Genomic DNA, 20,966 nt, shown 5'->3' with positions numbered 1-20,966 from the left:
ATATGAATATATTATATGAATTAAAAGTAATTATAATTCATATAATAAATTAGCACCAAAAGATGACCAATTTTGTCACTATAAACTGCTTTAATTTGGAATGAGAATCAGGGAGTGTGGCTTTATTGCATCTTTACTTGCAGCTGATTGGTCCAGTTTGGGTTTGCGATCTCTAACCCAGAATAAACCCTGCTCCAGAGCAGGTTAGCCGTGTAGTGTAATGTTACTGTGGTGATAAACACTGCTAAAAACCAATCCACCTTCATAAGCTCGAAAAAACTGAGTTTGCTCAATCTAACCGCAAACTTACCTGGGTTAAAACCTAAACCGTCTTTGTGCAACAGGCCACAGTTGTCCCGCCTCCAAACCGTTGATCATATCATCAGAGAAGAGATGTCGTTGCAAGAGAAAGGGAAGTTATCTTGATAATGGAGATTATGAGGGCAGATTCATTAAAATGATGTGCACACATAAATAATTTATAAGTACAGCAGAAAAAGAATTGGCCATTTTGATTTTATGGTGACTTTATTGTAAGAATAGAAACTGACTAAACCTACTTGATAAACATTCACTGCATGGAGTAAAAAGTGTGATGCCTAGCCCCTATAAGTAACAGACATGCCTCTATTTAAAGAGTGAAATGGTTGTTTAAATTTGGAGCAAGTATGGATTTTTTCCATCCATTAGCGTTCACTTTACTGTTGTCATAATATTTGAATCTGCTGTTGATGTCACAAGAAATGCTTGTGAAGCAGACAGAAGCTTTTATCCTTTATTTCGCCTCAAATTTCCAATATCTTTCCACCATTATATTATGTATTTGTTTCACCTGTACAGGTCTCCTTTACAACAGTGATGGACTAAATCTGTCACATACAACAGAAAAGAAAGACAAAAATACAAGATATAACATGTAATTTACTGAAATAGAAACTAGTTGAATCTACTAAAAATATAGTCTTTAGTTCTTGATAAGCATGTCTGGTTCGTTAATGTGATGAGGGTGAACGTGTTGCTGTGTTTTCCCCAATAAACTGACACAAATCATCTTTTTCTGCATTGTTGTCAGACTATGATGTAAATGTTGGACTGGATGTGATTCCAGTGAGGATGGGCTCTTGTTAAGAGTTCTGACCATATAAGGAACATGTTACCTGATCCTTCTTCAAACTGACTTCTCCTGTTCTCTCCTCAAGTGAACAAGGGAGAGCTGCATGTTCTGGGTCTATGGTGACAAATTAGTCAACAGACATTAAAGTAAACGGAACATACAAAAGACCATTGAGCAAATGTGATTTTGTTTCCTCTATAGTCCCAAAATATTGAAATAATTTATATATATTATATACAGTGGGGAGAACAAGTATTTGATACACTGCCGATTTTGCAGGTTTTCCCACTTACAAAGCATGTAGAAGTCTGTAATTTTTTATCATAAGTACTCTTCAACTGTGAGTGATGGAATCTAAAACAAAAATCCAGAAAATCACATGGTGTGGACAAATGTGTTTAAGAAAGTATTGTGATGGTGCTTGTTGCTATTGAGCGTTTTTAGAAGAAAATAAATCAAAAGGGCCTTTTAACTAGGGACCATATTCATGTAGTATCAGACATATTTCATTTGCACAGCTTCCAAACAGCTGCTTTAGGAATGATGTCAACACCTAAGGAGAGTTTTAACAGTGCTTAGTTAGTGAATATAGTCTGGGAATATGGTGGTTGTAAATAAAGACAGTCATACATTACACATGATCATTTAATTGAAAGCACAGGCTTCTGTTTATTGACCATTGCACGCACATGAACAGATGAGAATATTTACACAGATGTAAACAGTCAGTACCTGTAAAACAATAGAGTAGATCTGCACATAGTGTGACTAACACACAGCTACGTACCAGTACAAACAGCACATTTACCACCATTGAAGCCCATTCAACTTGCTTCTGCTACTTTGGACAAGCTCATATGCACATGCCTGTCCACTCTTACACTGAAGCATTCATTGTTCGGATTTTAAGTATTTTTTGGAGAAGCAAGTAGCCTCTGAGAGTGTTTAAAAAAAGAAGAAGAATGTTTTAATCAAAGTAAATCACACCCCTGAATAAATGGGAGTCTTTACTGTAACAACACCTTTACAATGTACAGAAAATTCTAGTTCATCTGTACCATTCAGTAAAACTCCAATTTCATAGATTCACATACTCATTTGCTGTCTGAAAGGAACAAGCTTCATTCTCCAGAACTACAAATATAAACCTTTAGAAATCCAGCTGCTGCTTACAGATACTGAACACTTTTTCTCTAGACAAATATTTTTCCCCAAAAGAAGAATTTACCAGGATGTCTGAATTTCTCATTCAAAGGACAAAAAGTAGTGATATAATCTGTATTGGAGTTCATTTGCTCATCTTATGATGCTCTGACAAACAATATAAAGATGTATCAGTAGGCTTTTCTCAGATATCTCTTTAAATGCAAATTAAAAAAATAAAAGTGCAAATCTGCTAATAATGCAACTATTTAAACACACACACACACCGTTACTGTGTATTATAATACTGTGGCCTCTCATCACATGATCCTGCACAGCAGGAGATATCTGTGTAGTGCCACTGTGATGACCAGCCGTCATCCTCTCGTTCCAGAGCTTGTACAAGTTTCCATCACACAGACGTTGTTGGCAGGGCGGTGGCTTATCAACACTTCCTGCTCCACAGTTAATGATGCCACCCTGGCCCTCATCCAAACAACGGCGGTTTCTACACAGTCCACTAACTGCCAGAAAGCAAAAGAGAAACTACAAACACACAGACTGAATTTTACAAAAAGATCTGTTTGCTCCTCTACTAGCGTTCCTTCATTTTCTGATCGTGCTGGGTCATGCCTTCCTGCATTATTTTGCTATCAATTATATAACTCGAAATCATTAGCTGCATCCCAGTTTACATACTTCTTGTGCACACTTAAATGTATATACTTCACTGATGATGTGAAAGTACATTATGTATAACACATAGTAAAACAGTATAAAAAAATTGAACATCGTTAAATTTGTGTTAATACCATTGACCCCCTATTAATGTATCCTTTGATTTTGCATTCAAGTATTCAATCCATAACCTAAAATTATTATTTGCAGTATATACACCCCTTTCCCCTGTGCAGAATCTGTCAAATGTGCATGCGTGTGTGTGTATATATATATATGTATATATTTATGCATGTGTGTGTATACTGTATATCCTGTATATAATTTTTCTTAATTTAGCATTTCCTAACATAACAGATTTAAGTATATCCATCACAGTTGATCTGATGCTACAAACAATAAGACGAATCAAGGGAATGTAAACTTCTGAACAGAATAATTGTGTAATTTCAGTTATTATTTTGTGCAAGTTTTGCTCCTTATCGGTCAAAAGAAATCTAAACAAGTATGTAACGTTTTTGCACTAATTCAAATCCTCACTCTCATACTATTTGGGATGGAAAGTATGCAAATTGAGATGCAGGTCTAAATGTAAATATCTTACTATAATACCATAAATGCAGATTGATTTTACTGCGTTCATAACTGCATAGAAAACAAACCGTTTTCATATGCCTGTCAATTGGTCACGTTGTCAAGCCTGAAACTATTAGACAGAACTCGATGCTTCAAACAGTGTTTTTTTTCATTCTATAGTTTTGAACGTTAAAACGTCTTTTATTCATTAATCCCTTTTAAAATGAGTCTAAAATCTGAAGAGCTACAGAATTACTCTTATTTCAACCTATGTAAAAGTCACAACGGTGCCGGGGTGACGTTCTACACTGATCAAGATAGATAACGCGTTTACAATTTGTTAGAAAACATTAACACACAAAAAGGACTTTGGGAAGAAACGTGGAGTGTTATGCTCCTCCACATAGTCATGCAAAAAATAGGAATAAAAAGAAAAAGGTTTAAGTCCCACTGCTATTTTTTTTCTCTCTTTTTTTTTTCTTAAACTGATCGCCCAATTCTGAATGCATTATGCTAGATGGCCCAACTACAAAAAGTATAGGCAATATTTCTTTTAATATATTTTTGGTTTGTAATACCAATGTAAAATGTCAAATGCATGTCAAAAACATTCTTAGTTAATCATGACATTTGTTCATTAATACAATTTTTTTTACTTTATGGAAAATAGAAGAAAAACAATTATATCTTAAATCTATATTCAATTAGTTGTCTTAGAAAAATGTTACAACAACAAAAAAAGCAAGAAATTGCACTATATGAATGGCTCTCTATCTTCTGACTGGGCGGAACAATAACACAAACAACAAGGCGTAAAAACCTCCATAGATTCACAGTCAAAGGTCACAATATAAGATCCAAGCACGTCTCTACAGCCAATCACAAGTTACTCTGAGTGGATCGGCATCCGCCCGCACAGCTCATACAAACAAAACGGTATGAAAATACAAGACCTCCCTCTAGTGGACGGCAAAGAGTGTCATTTTGCTCAAAGGGGGAAAACTACATTCGACAGGCACTTGATTGAAACTGCACAGCAAGCGCAGAGCCACCGGCCAGCACGCCTCTGTCAGACTGTCACAACAAGAGAAGGCAGTAGAAAGCTTCAGACCAACAGGAATGGGCCACGGACTGTTTTCACATCTCCTAACAAGCGCTCGCACGACAAGAGAGGACACAAATAAGCATGCAGGCCAGGTCATGGCAATTTTACGCCTTGCTATACAGACAATAAAAGTATGCTTATTCTGTTGTCACGATAAACTTCGAGAAACCAGAGCATGCTTTCAATCCGTGATGTCAGATGCTAAGTGGTCTGGTTAGTGGCAAAAATCGCCGGAAACAGGAAAAAGAAGCCCATAATGCTTTGCAGAAGAGAAACGCATAAATAATTTACATTTCTGTAATGATGTAAAAGAAAGAGTGATGAATGAGGTAGAGACATCAAACCAGCCACGTCAGAGACAGGAGAGGTGCTGAGAGAGATCGCTCCGGGTGAGAGATGATAGAGAGAAGAGAGACTCGTTCGGTCACCGCTTGCCCCGTTCAACTCATCGCTTCGTACTTGTGCCGGTTGCGGTGGGAGTCAAGAGGCAGCGGGGGCTCCGAATCATCCATGGGCAGGACCAATCGGGTGCCTCGGATCACCAGCTCATGGTCGCCGAACGCCAGCTCTCGATCCAGAGCCTCGTCAGAGTTCACAGCCACCCCTCCGACGGCCGTACCGCTCGTGTGAGCTCCTGAAGCGTCTGTGCTCACGGTGATGTCGCCGTACGTCAGCGTGATGTCACCGTCATTCAGGATCAGGTCGGAGTCGTCATCTTTCAGCTGCTCCTCATTCTTGAAGAAAGCACAACGGTGATTTCATCGTTTGAATTTTAGCAGAATTTTTTTTTTCTTCAAATAAATGCTTTTCTTTTGAACTTTCTATTCACCAAATAATCCTAAAAATGTATCACAATTTCCACCAAAAATATTAAGCAGCATAACTGTTTTCAACATTGATAATAATAAGAAATGTTTCTTGAGCAGCAAATCAGCATATTAGAATGATTTCTGAAGCAATATAAACTCAATGTCAACTCAACCAAGAGGTCCCGGCTCAAATTTTTGATTTTGTTAATATTTCTTTTGCACAAAGACAAACATAAATAGTGATGAAAGCCAAAATATGAAATGTCACAGATGTAGTATATGTATATTCTATGCAATTGAGCTGATAGAAAAACATGAGATACATTTCTAGTTTCAGCATTATTTGTTCTTCAGATTTTCCTCTTCAAAAGACAAAAAGTATCAGCTGTATGCAAAGGGACCCAAATTTGGTTTTTGACCACTGAAAATGTGTACAATTTACCAATTTACTCATGGAGCCACATTAAGATCTCCATAACTCTGGGATTGAACCATCGAGGGCCTTTAAAATGAAGATACCAAAAGGAAAGAACCAGAATCTAAAAGGATATTAAGATATCTGTAATACTTCTTGAGTTACAGGCCTGCAAACTTGAAGGGAAAAAAAACACAAGAAGTGCCTTTTTCCACAGATTGCTAAAGTAAACCGATCTGACTAACAGACCTACAAATCTCTGTGTTCAAATAAAATATTTATGCTGCCATCTTTCTAAAGTCAACTCCCCTGTAATTTGGCTCAAAATCATTTTGACCCCCCTCTACAAAACAGTAAATATACATCTGTGACATTTAATATTTTGTCTTTCATCACTATTTATGATCGTCTTTGTACAGAATTAATATTAACAAAATAAAACATTTGAGCCGGGGAAGTTTCCGAAATGTGGTTGATTTGACACAGAATGACCCAGCTTTAAATAAAGCAATAAATACAAGAAAATAAAAAAAAGTTATTTTATTTTGTAATAATTTTTCACAATACCGTTACTGTATTTTTGATTAATTAAATGCAGCATTGGTGAGCATAAGAGACTTCTTTAAAAAAAAAAATCTTACCGACCTATAAACCTTTGACCAGTACAGTACATAAAGGTTACTTAATCATACATCTTTTTTATTACCTCATAATCTTTTATATGTAATGTAACATCTCTCATCACAACATGTCTTCATAACTTGTAATGTCAGCCAAATAAAACAATTTGCACTAGCAATTAAAACCATCGCAGTCCAATAAAACATGGTTAAAAATATGGTCAAATAAGTAGAGTTAATTAGTGTGGATGAGTAGTAGACTTATTTAATATTTTTTATTTATTAATATTTTGCATGGAAGGTAATACAAAGGGGATGACTTTGTATGATAAATTCAAAGAGGTTTTTAGCCTTCTGTGCTTTAGTGTCACGTCATTAGCATTGGATTTTTAAAACAATAAACATTTAAAAATGTATATGTAAAAATAATAACAATAATATTATAATAATAATTATCCTAACAGTGCAATAGCTATATCATGACTATATCATTCCAAATTCACGGTCTGTTCACAACTCATTGGATAATCAGCTCTAAGAGGAGGTAATATGTTCCAGCCTATTAAATGGTAAGTAAGAGGGGTCCGTCCCTTGAACACAGATTCGGTCTGTCACCATCTGGTACACAGACATAAACGACTAGTTTCTGCCAAATCAAGACCTTCTTTCTAGCTTAAAGAAGAGGAAGATCCAGAACTACATATAATTATTAGCCCACACAGCATGCGGGTAAAGTACAAACCTCATACGCCTGTGGGCTGGTGAGGCAGCGTGCCAGAGGGCCACAGCAGGTAGGAAGTGTGGCAGTGAGTGGTGGTCCACTGTGGGTCAGAATGGGCTTCAGATAACTGCAAGTCAACAGGGTTAAGGAAGGCATTGCGAACAAAAAAAAAACTACAAATTACATATCAGACACTTTTATCCAAAGCAACTCACTGTAGGACCATGATTGAACCTCCCAGCTGACCATTAGCAGTGTCAGGCTACGTTCAGAATAGCAAAATGCATCTCAAAGCGCTTTACAAGAGAAAAGAGAAACAGATACATGCAGGAGAAACACATTAGAAAACAGTAGAGAAGTAGAAGAAAACAGTATAGAATAAAAACAATTACAAGTAATCAAATAAAAGAAGTGAGTTTTAAGGGAAGATTCCTAATCTCAGAGGAAAGAGAGTTCCATAGATTAGGAGCAAATGAAGAGAAACCCATAGATCTTAAACAATTTGGTGTAACAGTTTAACACACAAGCTTCGGAGGTGCAGAGATCATGCGTAGGGGGTTAAGAGCTCTGAAAAATATATTGAGAAGCCAAACCATGCAAATCCTTTTAAACAATCAACATGAAACCTGACAGGGAGCCAGTGCAAGGACTAAAAGGTAGGAGTAATGTGATCCCTTTTTAGCAGCTGAATTTTGCACAAACTAATTTATTTAGGGTAGCTTTTGAAAGCGTGGCCAGTAGAGCATTGCAATAATCAATGCGGGAAAATACAAAAACGTTGATTAACTTTCCAGCCACAGCGAATGAGAACATGGGACATAGTCTGGCAATGTTTCTAAGATGAAAAAAAAGATGTTTTGTAACATTATTCTGGACACGAGGATCAAATGTTAAATTAGCATCAAATATAATCCAGAATTTTTTTTGTTTTGTTTGAAACTCCAGAATAGAGGTTCTCAGAAAAACAGAGAAAGAAAGGTCACAGCCACATTATCATCAGGTTTTGATTCATTCAGGCTTTGAATGTTTTCAATGCAAATCTAGGTGTCATTTGCATATAAATTTAAGTTAAAAGGATAGTTAATCCAAAAATGAAAATTACCCCATGATTTACACACCCTCAAGCCATCCTAGGTGTATTTGACATTCTTTCAGACGAATACAATCAGAGTTATATAAAAAAATGTCCAGGCTAATCCAAGCATTATAATGGCAGCCTCAAAATTCGAAGCCCAAAAAAGTGCATTCATCCGGAAACTAGACATTATACTTTATACGTGTTAAATATGGATATTTTTCTCACACAAACGCATCGCTTCACTTCAGAAGGCCTTTATTAACCCCCAGAGCCATGTGGAGTACTTTTATAATGGATGGATGCACTTGTTTGGGCTTCAAATAAAGCCTAAAATTAATGAATTATAAAGCTTGGATTAGCCAGGACATTTTTTTATATCCCTTTTTTATATACAAGAGATTGTATTCATCTGAAAGTAGAATGTCATATACACCTAGGATGGCTTGAGGGTGAGTAAATCATTCGGTCATTTTCCTTGTTGGGTGAACTATTCCTTTAAGACAGAGTGATTTTAAGATTTGAACAAGGGGGGAAATGTAAATGCTAAAGAGTAAAGGGCTCAAGATTGATCCCAGAGGAACTCCAGATTACACCAAAATCTCAGACCTGCATCAATCCATAACAAATTGTTTACAATCTGAGAGGTAGGACTTAACCCAGTTTAGTGCAGTATCAGAAACACCTCTTAACCGGGGAAAAAAAGAAAGACCTACAGTGTCAAAAGAGACACTGAGATCAAGAAGAATCAAATTTCAGAGACAGCAAGAGTCTAAAGAAATTAACAAATCATTAGTGACCTTAACTAACACTATTTCAGTGTTATGGAGTTTACAGAAGCCGGATTGAAGGGGCTCAAAGAGATTGTTTACACAGTAAGATAAGAGTGCAACAATTCGCTCTAAACTTTTTGCAAGGAAGGGTAGATTGGAAATGGGATGGAAATTGTTAAGGTTATCTAAGTCCATGTTCGTTTTTTTTTTGCATTTTTAAACACTGCTGTGCTGAACTCATCACACAACGTAATCCTCAGATGCATTACTTTACCGCCTACACGTTCATGCATGTGCTGTATCCGAAATTTGTTCACTTATTCGCTCAGTACACTGTGAATCTTTTATGTTCTTTATGCAGGTTACCAATAAGAGCTACATGGCAAAGGATACTTGTGATCAAAGTTATACCAAATCCTAAAGGGCCAAGCGCTCTCATGTTTAGTGCTCCTCCTCACCACTCCATCAGGCCCTATCTGCAGATGGACAAAGAGGAAAACCATCATTAAACAGCTCTGATATAAAACCTAACATCTGTCCACAGCAGACCAAAAACACTTACAGAGTTCTCCTGATCTGCATCCACTCCAACACTGTCAAACACAAAACAGTATTACAGCAAAAGTAATAAAACACTTGGAGAACAAAAACATTTTCCATCCACTCAAATGTGAATTTTAGCTGCTAAATAAGTTTTATATGGCTCCCGCATTATATTACACATAGAAAAGGGACACAAATAAGAATGAAAAAAAAAAACATGTCAAATGAGTTACTCATTCCCATAGTCTACTTGTCTGACAAGAAAAGGTCATTCAGACTAAAGGTGAGGTTAGAACTGACCGGATTTTCTGGCAGGACAGCATCTGAGTTGTGCCTCCACCACAGATCCAAACGGTGAAGAAAACCACCAGCAGCGTGGTGGAGAACATCATTTGCCGTGCATATGTGGCCGTGTCCCTGATTGACAGGGCAAAAGTCATGGCGCCACGAAGACCTGGTGAGCAGTGGGGCAAGAATTGGTTCACACAGGCCATGAATCTGATTTGTTTTTCAAATCTGATCTGGAAGACTGACTATCATTTTGAAAGTTATGAAATCAGATTAATCAGATAAATAATGACAAAAGTCTCAATAAGGGAACGTTATTCTTTGTAGTTTAAATCTTGGCTAGCCAGTTGCAGTTCTATGCACAAACCTGCAAACATCATCATGTGCTGGAGGTTGGGGCTGATCTTGTTTTTGCGGCCCAAGTTCAGCAGGAAGGAAAGGGGATAGATGTTCGCCGCTCTGCCCAGAAACACAGCCAGCTTGGTGGAGAGGGGTCAAGGAGTGACTGTAAAAATGGAGCTAATGCTGCACTGACAGAATCTACAACCTAATCAAAATCATGACATTTTGCCCTTCCCGAGTCTTTCTGAGGGCTCTGTTAATGAAAAGGTGGTTCTGGACCATTGATTTCTGAGCTGTAACACCCTGGACATATCACTCAACAACGACAGCCAGCCACTTCCTTGATGACATTAAGCAAAGTACTGCCGTCCAACACGAGCACACACATGCCTTTTTAATAAAAGTGATCCATCAGATTTTCCACTTGTTTTGCATTAGCTGTGAGTATTTTGACTGTTATATCACTTTGTCTGCTCATTTATTCCTTATGCACAAAGCTGAAGTCTTAGGATACGAATGCACCCACTATGAAGATTGGGTTGAAGACGTGGTTCTGGAAGGTAAACAACGTCAAGCCCATGTAGGAAAATATGAAGTTCTCAGCTAGGAAATTCAGTAGCTCGAATAACTGAAAGAGAGCACAGGGACATGAAATCATAATGAGATGTTTATATGATGTATATTTCATAGACCAAAGAGAAATATTAACTTCTGACAAGTTCAAAAGAGCTGCCTCAGCAAATTCTGGAGTAAAAGCATTACATGGGTAAAAGGGAGATTTGTAGATACATTGTAAAATTAACTACATAGTTTTGTGTATTTGTACATTTATTCATTTTCTGCAACTTTGTATTAATGCTTATATTGTAATAACTTTGAGCCCTGTTGTATTATATTTGTTTAAAGTCTGGATGTCATTATTATCTTATTATTTATTAATGCCATTATTTTGCTAAAGAAAAATCAATGCAGGTCAAGCATCTATTTCATAATGGCTTTTAACTTTTTAACTGCTATAATGAAGATGCACAATGACATTCCACAACAATGATAAGTTGCTGATAAACATCAGCTATGTTTTAATGTGCAATGTCATAAACATGTCGCATGTAACTGAGTAATCAGTCTCCCAATGTTCACTAGATCAAGGCCCTTGCTAGTGCCCAAATTTGTTTTCAAGATATACACATCTTTCAAAAGTTGGATGTCAATAAGATTCTTTTTTTATTTTATTATTATTATTATTTTTATTTATTTCAGCAATGACATTAAATTGATCAAAAGTGACATTTATAATGTAAAGATTTGTATTTCATATTACGTTGCTCTTTTGAAATTCCAATTCATCAAATGATCCTGAAAAGATGCATAACGGTTTCCAAAAAAATATTAAGCAGCACAATTTCAATATTGATGATAATAATAATAAATGTTTCTTTAGCACCAAATCAGCATATTAGAATGATTTTTGAAGGATCATGTGACACTGAAGACTGGAGTAATGATGCTGAAAATTCAACTTTACCGCCACAGGAATAAATTACATTTTAAAATAGATTATAATAGAAAATTATTTAAAACTGTAATAATATTTCACAATATTACTGTTTTACTGTATTTTGATAAAAAATAAATGCAGCCTTGGTGAGGAGAAGATACTTCTTTCTAAAACATTTTTTTAAAACAAACTTTTGAATGTACTTTTGAGTGTACATCATCATACACACTATGGAACAGACTGAGTGACGTTTCATCAATAATCTTACTTGTTTAGTCCTGTCCTGAGATTCGGGAGACAGGTTGTTAAAGGTGTAATGGGCCTGTGTCATTCCACAAAACAAAACCGCCACCACACCTAAGGAACACAACAGGATGAGCAAGAACAAGCATTCAAATTCAGAAGTTAGCAATATGTTTCTAGGTAGTTTCTAGAACATTTCATGGGGAGCTCAAGCTCACCTGTAAATCCACATGCCTCAGCCAATAGGAATGTGCTCCAGGACATGAGGAAGAACAGTGCCGTCTCCAGCAAGGGCAAATCCCTAAGCTTAGTGAACTTAGTAACGTGGAAGGGAGTCAATGAAAGTAACTTCAGGATGTATAATAATAATAATATATTATATAAAATTAATAGTGACAATCACATGGAGAGAAGAAGTTGAGATCAATACATGATGCAGATGAGATTTGAACCCCTTTCTTTTTCATAAGCACCATGGATCATACCTCAAAAAAGGGGGGAAAAGTGACATACAATATTGAACCAGTAAAGGATATCAATGCAGTTACGACTCCAGTTGCCACTCCAAGAGCAAAAGAACCACTGAAGACCCCCAGGAAGATGCCAAAGGACTTCAGCATGGCCATGGCTTCAAACGTGTGAGTGTTGTCTCCCACAGGCTGATATGCTACAATTGACCTGGAAAAAGAACACAAACACATTCAAGTAGTTCTAGTGTCAAACCTGTAAAAATCTACAAGGATAAAATCATAACAAATATTAGCCTTATGAGCAGGGCTGGAAAAGTGTGCTAAAGTTTTGGCAACATCTGAACTCAGTATCAGATAAGCGTGCTTATCAGAGATATTCAATTTATTTTATATTTCCCAGTCTTTGTTTGTGCCATTTAGTTTTTCAACTTATCTCTGATTCTTAGAATGAGAAATGTAAAATTAGCACTTTTGTTTACTAAGACAGGGTAGTGTTCTGTTTTTCTCAATGTAGTTTTTAACTGAATCATAAACAGATCATAAAACAAACGCTGCTGAAACATACCACATAAAAGGTTAAGACCAAACTGAAATGATTGGGCAGGGCTCAATATGAAGCCTTCTCATGTGCTTGTCCTTTGGGCAAGTAAATCAACCATTCACTTGTCCAAGTAAAAAATGTTGCTTGTCCAGAAAAAATTTGATTTTTTTGGGGGTGTAAATATAATTTATTCTGAAGCAATATTCACATCAGTGTTCTTTCAACTGTATTTAAATCCGCATATTTGTGATATTTACCCCAAGGGCATTTTATTTACATTTACAAAGGGTAATTTTTACCCTAATATTATTAAATATATGCTTCATCTTTCATTTTAAATTCTTATATTTGATCAATAAATTAAACTAGAATAATAATAACAATAATAATACACAATAGGGCTGTTACTAATCAATCAATAATTTACACTGAAAAATTATAAATGCATTAAATAATGTTATGAAATTATTTTAAACATCTTTTGAAAATACAAATAAGAAATGTTGGGGTAAAAAGTATACTTTTGAATATGAAACTAAACCATCAGTAGGTGGCGACAGGTGACCGTCTTAATGAGTGTGTCACTGAATCATTCATTTAAATCATTTGTTCAAACGACTGATTCATTCAAGAATGAGGGTGTTTATGAATGGGCCATTGAATCTTTGACTCAACCGGTTTGTTCAGTAAAGAAACACGCAGGGCCCAATTTTAACGATCTAAGCGCATGGCGCAGGTGCACTTAGGGTGTGTCCGAATCCACTTTTGCTAGTTTAACTATGGAAAAAATGGTTGGCGCACCAGGTGCATGGTCTAAAACGGTTGTACCTAGTTTCTTAATGAGTCATGGGTGTGTTTTGGGCGTAACGTGCAATAAAGAGTCTCATCTACTATTCCCTTTAAAAGCCAGTTGCGCTTGCACCATGGCGGATTCACTATTTACATGGTGGAATATAGACACCCACAACCTGATGAGTCAGTTTAAATATGTGTGTATTGCCACGATTGGTTAAATAAGTAGCCCATTTCATTCATCATTACTGCAAATAATTCATTCTGATACATGCAATGACTATCCATTATGACATGTAGGGATTTTCATCTTTATGTACACAATAATAATCTTTTATATGGTAATCCTTATATTTTTAATATTTAGCATGTTTGTGTGCTGCTGCATCCCTGTGTGTGTAACAAGCAGAGTGTGTGTGCGTTGTGTGCATATTACTAACGTGCCCTTTAAATAACACGCAAATATACTGATTTTATATTGACTTTAGACCAGGGTTTGTTGGTCAATGGCGCAGTTGTTTTCAGTTTCGTGCCAAATCACACACCTTGTTTTCAGACCAGCACGACCATGGGCGCACAACTAGCCGCAAATACATTTGCAATTTAAACAACGTGGAGCAGGACGTGAAAATGATAACTGTGTCAGGCTGGAACTAGCGAAAAACACTTGCGTCACACCTGGCGCCGCATTGTGCCGGGTGTATGATAGGGCCCCGAGAGTTGCTTTGAGATGTGCTATGGTTCTGCTGTAAGTTTTGTTTGTAACTATTTTCGCTAAGTCAATAATGCATCTAAAATGTAAGTGACTTAATATTCACTACTTGTTTATTGAACTGTCGTATGAAATCAGTGTCACATTTTCAATCGTTCAGTAAAAAAACAGCACTCTTGGTTGTGTGATGTTGCTTAACTGTATCATATGTTAAATATAAAAACGCCACATTTTGAATTTTTACAAATTGTTAACGGAGTTACTTTGCGTGTGCTGTGCTCATTTGCTTTGAACAGCGCAACCTTGTCAGTACATCACCTTGTCATCAGTACATTATTAAATATTATTATCCACTATCGATCGCCACTTACACTAAAAGTAATAAAATCAGAGTCACTCTCGCGTTTTGGTGATTACCTTGTTTTTTTGTTATTGATGTTTTAACCAGGCTATTTGTCCGGTCGGGCAAGTAAAATTCTCTTGCCCCTTCAAAAAATCCACTTGTCCCTGACAAGCGGACAAGCGTTAATGCCGAGCCCTGGATTGGGAACCGTACTGAGAATAAAGTTAGTATGTGCATAGCAGCAGGTGATACACACCATCTAGAAGAGTACTGGTTTTGGTGAACTTTTCCATATTTTTCTCATTTAGCTGTGGATGAATGGTTTTGAGGCTTAATTTAAATACTCTCTTTTCTTTTGATTAGGGTAGAAGTTAAGAGTAGCAGTTACATTAAGCTATTTTAATTAATTGGAACGAGGAAGGTTTGAATCCTCATGAAATGAGATGTACTAACATGCTAGATTTTTAGTACAGAGTATAGGTAGGAACAAAAGAAAACTTTCTAGGGAAACACAGCATCACTTCAAACTAAGAAGCAAAGGGCTATCATCAAATCAGCAAATACCCACAGCTCTGCCTCATCTATACACCCTCTATAACCGATGGACTTCATAATTCCTCTACATGCGGTTAAAATAGAAGTAAAGAGGAATTCTACTTCCTTGAGGCACTACAGGTGCTGGTGTGAAGCATATCTGTGGGTCATTCACTCTGCATGTTCTGGTAAAGACCAGCCAATGCACACACTAAAAATCCACTCGGAAGGCTCAAAGCTCTACATGTGTGGCACACCCATTGAGGGGCGTTCTCAGTGTCTGGTTCCCGCCCTCTGCATAAGCCACACCTCCAGGGCTGTGACGCCCCGCCCCACTTTGCCTCCCGTAATAAAGCAGCATGCTGGAGCAGATGAAAGGTCCAGCAGAGGAAAAACCAGGTGTTAAATGAAAAGCGTTAATTATTCATTCTGCATTGAGTTTATAAAAACCCAAAACAGTTATAACTCAAATTTATTAACAATATTAATGAATGAACCATCAAAAGCAATTTGTTTATACATAGCAGTGTATGATCATAGGCAGTGGAGGACTTACGAGGACAGTACGACAGCGACGGCATCATTCAGGACACTTTCTCCAAAAAGCAGAGCGTACAGATCAGAATCCACGTGCAGCTCATTGAAGATGGCCAGAACTGTCACTACAAAACAAATCACAAATCAATGCCTTCACTAAGCCCTGCATTACAAACATTACCGACTAATCCTGCTTTAGGCATGCTTTTTCCCTATTTTAATGCAATTTCAGATGGAAGTCCTGTGTGTATGGGTAGTAAATTGTTATTATAAAATAACAGTCATTCAATTTAGCAGCACATTTTACTACACTTTCAATAGCATTCTCACATTTATTCCTATGGGACGTCCTGTACAGCTTGTCTTAGTGAGCAACACTAACCAAGGGGGTAACCGAGCTTTTAAAAGGGCCAATTTTAGAGATCAAATTGCTGTTATATGTAACTTAATTATAATCATTTCATAACAAAAAATAGCATAGTGCAGGTGAATTCTGCAACAGAAAGGCTTTGTTTCTAAGAATTACATAACACATTCCTCTTGCAAACATTTTTAGATAATACACACCAAACACCCATGACTGCATTTAGGCACGGTTACAGAGACTCTTGACTGTAATACCTGGGTCAGTGGCTGAGACAATGGCGCCAAAGAAAAGGCAATCTGTGAAGAAGAAGTCACCACCCAGCTGGCCAATTTGCTTCATCAGCGTCACACAGCCGTACATTAACAACCTGAAAAACAAACCGAACACCACTGAATGCTGGTTCACACCCTCATCACTGACGCAACCACTCAAAAAAAAGTACTGAAGAAAGACTGACCCAATGATGAAACAAGACACCACGGTTCCCACAAATGCATAGACAAGAATGGAGCCCAAGTTCCTGAAGAAATGTCTCTGAAAAACAGATAGAGAGAAGAAATGAAATGAATAATGGCCTTTGATTTGTCTACGTTGAACACTAAATCATCTTGTGCACACAACATCTGTCTGTATTAATAAATAAAAAAACAGCCCTTACTCGTTTTAAACTGTATCCAGCATGAAAAATGATGGGGGGTAAGAGAATATTGAAGAAGACCTCTGGGTCAAAGGTCACCTGAAATAGAATTAGAAAGATACAGATACAGGCGATAAAGGCATTATAAAGGCGTTTTACTGTGACTTTTGATCATTTCATTGTGTCCTTGCTAAATAAAACTAACTACACCCTCTTATTAGTTTGACTGGAGCCAAGGGTGCAATAATTCAATATAATGTGACTTTCTATGCACGTAAAATTCAAACATCTAATGTAATTATCATACATTTCAACAACTAAATTATGCAACTCGTAAACCCCATGTTTTGACTGATATAGAAGCATGTCATCTGAGGGACATGTTCTAACAGAGAATTATAGTTTTGAGACTGAACCAACCACAGATTACTTCTGTCAGGCACTGAATTAGTATGTGTGAGAAAATTAAATTATTGGTACAAAGTTAAATCAGGAATTTGCCTGAAGCATCTGGGAAAACACAAATGAGTTCAGAAAAACAGACTGGCTATCCATCTAAAAATACAGATGCAAGTATGAGTCATATTCAAATAAATTCCCCACAGCATTTGTGGTTTATGTCATGCTTTCGATTCAAACTCATCTGAATGTGTGTTGTAGGTCAAACGGCTGCTGTATGATTGTTGTGATGTGATATTTTACCTTGCGGAGCATCTCGTTGTCCTGAATGTCATTGACTTTACTGGCACCGATCTCTCCTTTCAGTGTGTACTCATAGAACTTACCACTGACATTCATAAGCAGTGTGGCTGGACTGGCATTGACATTACAGCTCAATGTAACATTGTTCATGTTGCTGGGCACATGAATAGCATACCGCAGGACGACACCCACAAGCAACCCTGATGAGAGACAGAGACATTGCATTTTATTAAAATGATTATGTTTTTGGTAACACTTTATTTTACAGTGCCCTTGTTACATATTTTACATGTACTTACCATAGTAATTACAGTAAATTATGCTTGATTACATGCAACTAACTCTCAACCAAACCCTATAGTAAGTAGGGCTGCACAATATATCGAAATTATCAAAATAGCGCAAACGTTCATATCGCAATATGCATATCGCAAAGGCACGCAATATCTGAATGATTTTAATAGGCTACTTCAACATTGTGAAAAGTGTACGTTTTAGGTCGACGAATATAGCAGAGAATAGACTGGGCACACGACTGTTACTTATGTGACTTGCTTGACATTAAAAAGAGTTATTAAATGTAAATATTAAATGTAAATGTAATAACTTGCGAAAAACAACTCCTTGCAGTCTTGCGCTGTCTGACACACACAATGAAACGTGCGCACAAGCCGCCTCTCTGAATCGCTTCAGTTCTGTTTTGTGTCTTGTTACACACTCGAACTGTCAAATACACACACAGTTATGTCAAAATAGCTGTCTTGGCATGTATTCATGTAAACACAGTCGGTTATGCTTTAAGTGAATCAATATCAGTTGGGGAAAGAAACCTTATGCGTGTCAATGGGATCCGTGCATAAACCTGCCGCTGTCTGTCAAACAACAAAAGAAAAAAAGAAAATCACTCAGTGCTCTTGGCTGAATAACCTTTGTAGCTTTATTATGTATCAGTGTATATTTAATTCATGTGAAGAAAGATAAATTATCGTATAAAATAATCATCCACCCCTAGTTCAGGAGTGATTTTAGGTTGATATAACTATATATTACCAAGTCAAGCAAAGAGTTTTTGGTATTTAAATATTGGCATTACATTTTTGGTTTGTTTACATTGATGTTGAAATTATATTGTCAGATTTGTGACATTCATTTTTGCTAAAACACTGCTGGTCACTTTCAGAAATTGTAGCGATGCTTTCTTTTCCCAGAAAGAATGTGAAACACATAAATGGTATCATTCTCATTTCTTAAATTATTTTTTACACACTTAAAGCAATATTGGATCGCATATTGAATATCGCATTTTTCTTCAATATCGCACAGCCCTAAATAGTAAGTACACGTTGTTAATTAATATTACTCAGAACTTAAATATATAATTACACTGTAACAATGACACCTTAAAATAAAGTCTAACCCTTAATGTTTTCTGCTTCTAATTCTATGGCAAATATTTGAAGTCAAACCATAGTATGTAGCATCACAGGAGCTGAATTGACACCCATGATGCCCAAAAACACTGTCTGTGAGCAACTCACTGGATGTTTTGGTTACAGTGTAATTATGCATTTAAGTCAATACTGATTAATTACATGCACTTATTATAGGGTTATGGTTAGGATTGAGCTTTTGTTTTATGTTAGTTGCATGTAATTATGCATAATTTACAGTTATTACTACATGTAACGTGTAACAAGGACACTGTAAAATAAAGTGGGCTACACTTGATTTTACAGTGTCATTGTTACAGTGTAATTACATCTTTAAGTATTGAGTCATATTAATTAACAACATGTACTTATTATAAGGTTAGGGTAGAATTAGGTTTTGTTGCATGTAATTATGCATAATTTACTGTTATTACTATGATAAGTACATGTAACAAGGACAGTGTAAGGATAGTGCTACCATACAGTTTTATGGATCTGTTTGTGTACCAGGGCTATTATTGCTCATTTATACTAAAAGTAAAACTATTAAAAGCACTTAGTTTAATTAAGATTAAATAAAATAGAAATATGTATAGTATAAAATAAAACAATATTATTCCATATTCAAATCCTTTAAATCCAAGAGACATTGTCTTTGCAGAAAACTGATACAAGTAAAACTGCAAACTGGAAATAAACAAAAACTACAAATGCACTTTAAACGGGCTGCTTTGGTTTTTAAGGCACCCAGCATATGCAGGGAACGCAGGGAGGCAGATTAGCTCCTGCTGGACAGCTACACCTTACAGGCCCAGTGCTAAAACTCCCACACTGCCCTTTGAACAGTCATAATCATGCATGGCGTACTTAAATGAACAGATCCCACTTTATAGCGGGAAGCATGTTGCGAACTACACAACACATATGCGCGAACAGAGTCAAATGATCTGCTATCACGCCTCTTCTCACCATATATCATAGCCAGTCCAGTCTCGTGCAGAAACCTGAACCGGCGGTGCTTGAACAACCATATGGTCAAGATTGTCAGGGTGAGGAGCAGGATAAAGATCAGCAGGTCGGCACTGTCTTGTCTGTGGCTTTCTTCAGCTTTCTTCTCTGTCACAATGTTCTCCATCCCACTGTCTTCAGCTCTGCTCAGGCACAAGCAGAGGGAGCTCGCCACAACAAACAGAGGCAGTCTTCCCCAAACACTCATCGCGGCGTTGATTTCACATGTAGAACCCATGTTGGCATTTCTTTAGGTGCAAGATATATAAGAAGGCGAATGCACTATGCTCAGGATCGCTGAACACAGGCAGGAGCATTAGCAGAGACAAGCTGTAGAGGCTGCTGTAGATTGTTCCTGATTCTCAGCGACGTACAGCCCACTGCGTGACGTCACATGGCAACCCAACAATGTGTTCGAGAAGTTCATATTGGGAAAACGCTGCGCATGAGGGTCGTTTCCTTTTATTCTGCATCGTCATTGTCGAACAATATATATAACTATACAAATTACAAATTGATTCGAATTTTTAATTATAATATTAATTACATTCCTGGTGTGATATTCCTGCAATGACAAGTCCCCATGCACTCCAACTTTTTTGTATAAAACCCTCATATCTCATTTTCATAAACTGTCAGTAACAGGTCAAACGGAGGGAGGGAGGACAGTCATACATTTGCCACAGCCACATTTATATTTGAACCAAACCCTCAGAATACCCGCCATTGTTTTGATCATTACACTCACTAGCTTACTGTGTGCAGAACAGTGTAGTGAAATGAATAAATAAATATATACGTGAACTACTTTTGAAGATAACAATTTTGTATTCGTGCATTAAACAAATATTTTTATTTAAGTATTACATTCATAAATGTAGACTAAAAAAGATCATACAGTTTGTACAGGTCAAATCTGAAGATTCTGGGTCACTGTAGAGCTTTGGAAT

The 20,966-nt window shown here is 36.8% G+C and overlaps 1 protein-coding gene across 2 annotated transcripts; it reads right to left on the bottom strand.

Annotated features, from left to right (window-relative positions):
* Positions 1 to 1,754: 1,754 nt before the first annotated feature.
* Positions 1,755 to 20,402, bottom strand: slc9a6a (solute carrier family 9 member A6a). Of its 2 annotated transcripts, XM_079839796.1 has the most exons (17): positions 19,978 to 20,395; positions 17,579 to 17,778; positions 16,898 to 16,975; positions 16,697 to 16,773; positions 16,494 to 16,606; positions 15,892 to 15,997; positions 15,593 to 15,697; positions 12,480 to 12,621; positions 12,162 to 12,267; positions 11,969 to 12,057; positions 10,717 to 10,830; positions 10,228 to 10,339; positions 9,873 to 10,026; positions 9,592 to 9,622; positions 9,423 to 9,505; positions 7,203 to 7,308; positions 1,755 to 5,350 (listed from the first exon to the last, which is right to left on the bottom strand). In XM_079839796.1, the coding sequence occupies exons 1-17, from the start codon at positions 20,252 to 20,254 to the stop codon at positions 5,057 to 5,059; spliced, it is 2,187 nt and encodes a 728-aa protein (XP_079695922.1). In that variant the 5' UTR covers positions 20,255 to 20,395; the 3' UTR covers positions 1,755 to 5,056. The 2 variants fall into 2 exon arrangements, with proteins under 2 accessions (XP_079695922.1, XP_079695923.1); XM_079839797.1 differs by lacking the exon at positions 15,593 to 15,697 and having other exon boundaries at positions 19,978 to 20,402.
* Positions 20,403 to 20,966: the final 564 nt, after the last annotated feature.

This window comes from Gobio gobio, assembly GCF_949357685.1.
Source record: "Gobio gobio genome assembly, chromosome: 16".
Classification (NCBI taxonomy): domain Eukaryota; kingdom Metazoa; phylum Chordata; class Actinopteri; order Cypriniformes; family Gobionidae; genus Gobio; species Gobio gobio.
The sequence above is the reverse complement of the archived record's forward strand: the minus strand, read 5'-3'. Positions and strand labels throughout refer to the sequence as shown.